The 7,597-nt window shown below is 48.9% G+C and overlaps 1 protein-coding gene and 1 non-coding gene across 2 annotated transcripts in view; one reads left to right on the top strand and one right to left on the bottom strand.

Moving 5' to 3' along the window:
• HDAC6 (histone deacetylase 6) overlaps positions 1 to 7,597 on the bottom strand; it is a 21,165-nt gene that overhangs the window by 12,914 nt on the left and 654 nt on the right. Inside the window, 9 exon segments of the mRNA XM_077752951.1 lie at positions 1,150 to 1,218; positions 1,342 to 1,446; positions 2,629 to 2,726; positions 2,870 to 2,966; positions 3,605 to 3,645; positions 3,743 to 3,827; positions 6,918 to 7,006; positions 7,151 to 7,279; positions 7,362 to 7,484. Of these exon segments, the coding sequence (XP_077609077.1) occupies positions 1,150 to 1,218; positions 1,342 to 1,446; positions 2,629 to 2,726; positions 2,870 to 2,966; positions 3,605 to 3,645; positions 3,743 to 3,827; positions 6,918 to 7,006; positions 7,151 to 7,279; positions 7,362 to 7,454 (806 nt within the window). The 5' untranslated portion in view covers positions 7,455 to 7,484.
• On the top strand, positions 1,667 to 1,771 carry LOC144222491 (U6 spliceosomal RNA). The gene has a single exon (XR_013332409.1). It is a non-coding gene; the product is annotated as a U6 spliceosomal RNA (small nuclear RNA).

Here is a 7,597-nt window from a genome sequence, read left to right as displayed (position 1 = left end):
ATCTTAAATGTCCCAGGGATAAATGACCAGAGGTACAGCCATAAAATGGGATACTCAACAGCCTTTATAAAGACAGAGGTATTTTTAAGAGGCACTAATATGGACAGGTGTCCATGACATGTGGTTAAAAGCAAAAAGCAAGTTGCCACAGAACAGACAGAGGATTGTGCCATTAGGCAGTGCATTAACAATGATAATAATGAATATTCATACATCTAAAGGAAAAATTCTGTTTCAGAATATAACCTAAACTATCAACAGTTATTTTGGAGGTGATAGGAATTATAGGAGACTCACTGCTTTAGACATTTCTGTATTATTTAATTTTTTTAGAGTTTATTTATTTATTTTGAGAGAGAGAGAGAGAGAGAGAGCGCGAGCATGAGTGGGGAAGGGACAGAGAGAGAGGGAGAGGTTGCCAGCATGGAGCCCAACACAGGACTTGAAATTCAGGAACCGAGAGATCATAACCTGAGCTGAAACCAAGAGTCGGACGCTCAACTGACTGAGCCACCCAGGTACCCCTGTATTACTTAATTTTTAATAACTTCTAAAATATGTTTTATTTATTTTTGAAAGAGAGAGAGAGACAGCGTGACCAGGGAAGGGGAAAGAGAGAGGGAAACACAGAATCCGAAGCGGGCTCCAGACTCTGAGCTGTCAGCACAGAGCCTGACGTGGGGCTGGAATTCATGAACTGCGAGACCATGACCTGAGCAGAAGTCAGATGCTTAACTGACTGAACAACCCAGACACCCCTATTTAAGTTTTTTATACAAGCACTTTGCAGTAGTCATAATCAGGAACATAAAGTAGTAATATGAAGTTTACTCCAGCCCCAAGGCAAACTAGTGAACAAGAGCTCCAAACATCTGTGGGCTCAGATCTCATCTCTTCCACTTCTTCTCTGTGTGACCTTGTAACCTGTAAGCCTCGGTTCTCCCATCTGTAAAATGGGGGACCCAATAGATCCTGCCTCAGACTGGCGAGAGAAAGCAGACAACGTAGAGAGTAGCACAGAACCTGATTCCAAGGTGGGCCCAATGAATGTGAATGCCTTCCCTTCCCTTCCCAGGCCCCTTTTGGCTGGGCCTGTAAAGGTGGGGGGTGGCTGGGAGTCTAGCATCTAGGATGTCACTTAGGGCCTACCTGGGATCCTGGTCAAAGGTGAACTGGGTTCCTTGACCATGGTGAACATCCCAATCCACGATAAGGACCCTGTGAGGAGGACAGAGGAGGACACTGTGTAAGAGGATCAAGACGTATCTGGGGAGGTGCCCAGACCAGGATACCCTACCCCATGCCACCCCCATCATACCCTCCCTGCTACTTGCTGCTGACCTTTGAATGTCATGCTTCTGTTGAGCGTAGCGGGCAGCCACGGCCACGTGGTTGAACATGCAATACCCATCCATAAGACTGTGCTGGGCGTGGTGTCCAGGAGGCCTGGGCAGGACAGGGAAGGCCACAGATTGGGGGTAGGGGGCCCTCCTCTGCAGAGATGGACTCTTCCCTTGCTCCCCAGTTCTAGACCACCAACTCCCCCAGTGCCGATGCCTACAAATCTGCCAGGAACTGAGTAATTGGCCCCCAGACTCTCACCCCCACTCTACTGCTCTCCCCCAAAGGAAATTCGATAACATTTCATTAAAGTTATCAATGCGTAGTGCTCACGTCAGCAGCACATATACTAAAATTGGACCAATACAGAGAAAATTAGCATAGTCCCTGCACAAGGATGACACAAATTTGTGAAGTGCTGCTTGTTTTTTCACTATATTGTACACCTGAAACTAATAAAATGCTCTATGTTAACTACACTGGAATTAAAGCCTCAAAAAAAGTAAAGTAAAAATTATCAATGCAGACACCCTCTACACCCATTCTGCTCCTGGGGATGAAGCCCATTTTAAATATTAAAAAAAAAAAAAAAGAAAAAAAACATGTTTATAAATGGATAACGGTATTTGCTGTGACATGTTTTGGAAACAGCAAGTGATCGGAGAGAACCAAAATGCCTATTTCTAGGGAGCTGGTTAACTTCCTGTGCATTTGCACAGTGGAGTTCTACACAGGTGTAAGCTACCTACTGTTAGAGGAACACTTTCCAAGGTGCAGAAGTAAAAAATGCACGGTATGGAAGAAGCGTGTTGAGTGCATTTGTGGCTAAATGCACTCCATTTGTGGCTAAAAAAGGGGAGGGAGGGGAAAGCTGTATTTTCTGCATTTCATCAATCCTGGGATGCCAACGATGCCAAGAAATGCAGTGATTTCACATGCTAGTGATAAAACAAGATGCTGCTAACTGAATTCTGAGACACCATTGTTAAGATGAATTGGGATTTTAAGATGATAAAATCTAGATCTTAGCATTGATGGAATACGGCATTTACTCCATGAACAGGCACAGAATGTTTCTGGGAGGACACATGAGTCACTGGTTACCATGACTACCTCCAGCAGAGGAAGCAGGTGTCTGGGGGATGGGGGTTGGGGACTTTTTTGGTACCTATTCTTGTACCTTTTGACTCTTGAACCGTATGAATATACTACCCATACCAATACATTTTACATTTGAGGGAAGGAATTTACTTTAAATATACAAACCCAAATGCTGGTGGGTCCTACCTGATGATGGCCATGCCATTCCGTATCTCCTTCCCGAGGACAGCATCCACCAGCCTGAGCACAGAGCCTGAAGCCAGGCAGGCACAGGTATAGGAGTTCTGAAGAGACAGTGGGAGCCATAGAGGGAGTAAGGGGGATGGCAGCCTTGTCCACTCAGCTGCTCCTCCTCAGGATGGGATGGGCATGGGGATGGGAAATCCCAGGATTGCCACCACCCTCTTCTCCCAGTTCTCATCCATACCGGATGTAGATAAACTGAGTCATAGGTGTCTGCTAGGATGCGGAGCTCTCCCTCATTCATGTACTGGGTCGTCTCCATCAGGTCAATGTATTCTAGGCTGGGGACAGAGACAGGATGAGATTTAAGGGCCTGCCTCCCTCCTGGGTCTGAGTCAGGGCCCTGTCCCTTCCCCATATGAGCCGTGGTCAAGTCAGGCGCCCTCAAATGTCAATCAAAGGGAACAGCTGGGATATGGGACACATTCCCTGCTTCTTCCCTACTGCTTAATTCCAGTAATAGCCCTTGCCCTGCTCTAGCCACAATAAATCCTACCCCCAGGCCACTGGCCATACTGTGGCCTCCCTTCCCTCAGCTTCCCTCTTCACCTGACTCACTCTTTCTCAGCTCAGATGTCCCCTCTGACAGGCTAGCTTTCCTTGAATCACATCACATCAGGGCCCTTACTCTGGGTTCCTGCAGCCTCATGGGGGAAACCCCTGATCATCCTGTGTACACATCCACCATCTGTTTACACAGTAGACTATAATAACAATAGCCTATCATGGGCTGATGACCTAGCAGGCCCTTCCCAAGAGCTTCTATTTACTAGCTCCCATGTGATAGGCGATTGTGAGATTTGGAGAGGCTCAGCCACTTGCCCAAGGCCACAGGACCCATGACATTCCTTCCCAAGGAATTTAATGTGCCCTGGCAGCCTTCTCCCCATCCCTACAAAGTTCCGAAGCCTTCCTTCACCTGTGCACCAACATCAGCTCGTCCTTTTCAGCAAATCGAGCCTAGGGAGACACAGAGAATAAAGTGCTGAGGCACCAGCCACACCCAGGCTCCGCCAGCTTCTGCCCACCACCCAGTGTCTCCGCTGGGGCGACTCACCTGAAAGGACACACAGCGGTCCAGGAGGCCCTCCTGGATCAGCTGTTCCTTGATGGCATGGAGCCGTTCAGGACCTTCAGGGAAGCTGGGTTGACAAGAGACACGCACACGCACACGGACACTGGTGAGCATCACATCTGTTCCTGCACATCTTTCCCATCCACCTTTCCACAGCTGCTCGTGCCAGAATTCTGGAGTCATCCCTGGCACCTGATGGTTCTGCTCTCGCGATAGATCCAGAACCTGCCCCTCTCCTTGTCGCCCCCACTGCTGCCACCAGAACCTCCCACCTGTGCTGCTACACTCAGGTCCTCACTGGCCTCCCTGCTTCTGCTCCCGCTCCCCCAAAAGTCCTTCCTCCACACAGCAACCAGACATTGGTTAAAACCCAAATCAGGTCATGTTCCTCCTGTACTTAACACCTTCTCATGGCTCCTCTCTCATTCAGAGTCAAAACCGAAGTCCTCTCCATGCCCCAGAAAGCCATGAAACACTTGCCCCTTAGCCTCTTAGATGCCATCTCCTAGGCTCTCCCCTCACTGACTCTGCTTCTCCTGTACTGGTCTCCTCCCTGTTCCTCACTCAAACCAAAATACTTTTCAGCTCTCTTCCATGCCTGTGTTTTTAAAAACGGGTCCTGGCCTNATCCCTGAATTAAAAAAAAAAAAGTTTGTTTTATTTATTTCTGAGAAAGAGAGGGGCAGCGTGCACAGGGGAGGGTTAGAGAGCGAGACAAAGAATCCAGCAGGCTCCAGGCTCTGAGCTGGCAGTCAGCACAGAGCCCGATGCGGGGCTCGAACCCACGAACTGTGAGATCATGACCTGAGCCAAAGTCAGACACTCAACCGACTGAGCCACCCAGGCACCCCTCCCTGCATTTTTAAAAACACTCTCCTCCCAGGGGCATCTGGGTGGCTCAGTCAGTTAAGCATCCAACTCTTGATCTCTGCTCAGGGCATGATGTTGCAGTTTTTGAGTTTGCGGCCCACATCAGGCTCTGTGCTGACAGTTCAGAGCCTGCTTGGGATTCTATCTCTGCCCTCCCCTGCTCTCCCTCTCTCTCAAAAAATAAACTAAAAAGCAAACCACTCTTCTCTCAGATGTCTCCATGGCTCGCTCCCTCACCTCCTTCAGATCCCTGCTCAAAGATCAGAGAGGCCTTCCCTGACCGTCCTATTTAAAACTGGATTCCCCTGGGGTGCCTGGGTGGCTCAGTCGGTTAGACGTCCAACTTTGGCTCAGGTCATGATCTCACGGTTCATGGGTTCAAGCCCCGCGTCGGGCTCTGTGCTGACAGCTAGCTCAGAGCCTGAAGCCTGTTTTGGATTCTGTGTCTCTCTCTCTGACCCTCCCCTGCTCATGCTGTGTCTCTCTCTCTCAGAAATAAATAAAACATTAAATAAATAAATAAATTAATTAAATAAAACTGGATTCCCCTGGGGGCACCTGGGTGGCTCAGTCGGCTGGGTATCTGACTTTGGCTCGTGTCATGATCTCATGGTTTGTGGATTTGAGCCCTGTGTCAGAGCCTGGATCCTGCTTCAGATTCTGTGTCTCCTTCTCTCTCTGCCCTCCCTGCTCACGCTCTCTCTCTCAAAAATAAATAAACATTAAGAAGAAAAAAAAACGGAATCCCCTCAAACACATTTTCTGCCACTCTCCTTCCTGCATCAGTGTTTCTATGCAACACCTCTTTCTAACACTCAACGTTTTCCTTTGGCTGGTTGACTGTCTTCTCCCTCCAGAATGCAAGCCCCATGAAAGCAGGGGTTCTGTTTGTTTTGTCTACTGTGGTGTCCCTAGCTCTTTAGGAGATGGTAGGTATGTATTCAATAGTGAAGATTTTTACCATCATGAGTCTTCTGTTGGGATAAGAGAGACCAATATAAAACTGCTAAACACATTAAGTATGACAGTGAATGAACAGTGACACCAGCTGTGACTATCCCAATGATCAGGTGGGTGGCCAGGCAAAGCCCTCTGTGAGGAAGTCTCCTTGCGAGGTGAATGTTGACGGGGAGAAGAGAAGGTGGAAACGAATCTCTAAAAAAGGGACCGGTCAGGGAAAAGACCCAAGCTGAGAGGGCCTGGCATCTTGGAAGCCCAGCAAGGGGACCAGTGTGGGTGAACTGAAGCAAAGCGAGTGAGGGGGAAGATTGGCTAATGAGGTCACCAAAGTGGTGTGGAGCCAGATCATGTGGAACCTTAGAGGCCAGAATGAAGAATTTGGACTTTACCTTGAGGGCAACGGCAAAATCCTGAAGGAATTTAAGAAAGAGAACATCACTGAAACTAACATAACACTGTATGTCAACTGTACTTCAATTTAAAAATGTAATTAAAAAAGAAAGAAAAAGGGGGTGCCTGGGTGGCTTAATTCATGATCTCATGGTTCGTGAGTTTGAGTCCTGCATCAGAGTCTCTGTTGTTAGCACGGAGCCTGCTTTGGGTCCTCTGCCTCCCTCTTTCTCTCACCCTCCCCACCCCATCAAAACCAAATAAAAACATTTTTAAAAATTAAAAAAAAGAAAGATAACATCATCTCGTACATATATTTTTTTGGCTTCTTTGTGAAGAACAGGCAGCAGGGCTGAGGGCTGAGGCTGGAAGAAGGGGGCCAGTGAAGAGGCCTCGGAAAGTCTAGGGGAGTGATGGTGATGGTGGCAGGGGAGGCGGTGAGGAGAGATCAGACACTGAATACCCTTCTAACATAGAGCCAAGAGAGTTCGCTGATGGATTTACATGTGAGCAAATGGGAGGCATAATTCTGCCATTTCAGCGTGAGTGTCCTTTCTTCAAGGGAGTCTTCTGTGACCCCTGGATGCTAGTTTAGGGTCCTAAACATTCTTGAATCCCCTGGTCTTAGGTCATCTTTCATCAAACACCTCACACTGCTGTTGGCTGTTTGATGACTGGCTCTCCTACTCAGCTTTCAGCTCCATGAGAAGGGACCTTGCGTGTCTTGTCTGACGTCTGTGTTACCAACTACTGAACACAGTGAATACTCAGTAAGTGTTGGCTAAACGGAAAGAATCTTTTCAAGCCTAAGCCTCACCTCTCTAAATCGTGGGCTTCCAGTCTCTAGGCCAGCGTATTAATGGATTCATTCTTGCTAATAGGCTCTAAGTGTGTTTATTTGTGTGGTCAGGGGACAGCCTGGAGGAGCCCGCCTCACCTGTCATCCCAGAGGCAGTGGAATTCATTTAGCTGCTCATCGAACACCAAACCAGTGCCAGACAGTGTCTTGGCCTCAAGGTTCAGATCCTGCAGGGGGGGGAAAAAAAAGGGGAGACACCAATCTATTCAGGGCCTGAGTCAGAAGGAACACACCATACTGTCCAGGAGGGAGAACCACAGGGTTTTGATGGTCACAAGAGGCTAAATCCATTGAGGTCAGGCCACTCTCACCAGCCCTTGAATGTTCACGATTAGGTCTTGCTCCGCTGCTTGGCTGAGCTTCTTCATTCTGCCTTTCTTCTTTACCTCTGCTAGACTAGGGCTGGAGGAAAGTACGGCGCCCTTCTTAACACCTCGCTTCTGCCAAACAGAGAGAAGGGTCAGATTCCAGTGCGCGGCCCACTGCTCCTCCCCCCAGATCAGGGCAGGTCTGGGGCCTCACCGAGGTGACGCTGGAGTCGTGGGGGGGCGAATGAGGGTTATGCCTACTCCTTCGCTGCCTGGTTGTGGTGGAATCTTGGCCCGTGGAGGTCATGGTCGGGGAGACTTCACCCCTGACGCGGTTCTGGGCGGTGGGATGATGGTGACCATGAACCAGCTGGAGTGCCCGGAGGACCCCACACCCCAGCCCCTTCCCAGGCCCCGCCCCCCATGCAGTCTCCATCCCTTCTGCTATCC

Source organism: Crocuta crocuta, unplaced genomic scaffold (genome assembly GCF_008692635.1).
Source record: "Crocuta crocuta isolate KB4526 unplaced genomic scaffold, BGI_CrCroc_1.0 scaffold943, whole genome shotgun sequence".
NCBI lineage: Eukaryota > Metazoa > Chordata > Mammalia > Carnivora > Hyaenidae > Crocuta > Crocuta crocuta.
This window is presented reverse-complemented; position numbering and strand designations above follow the sequence as displayed.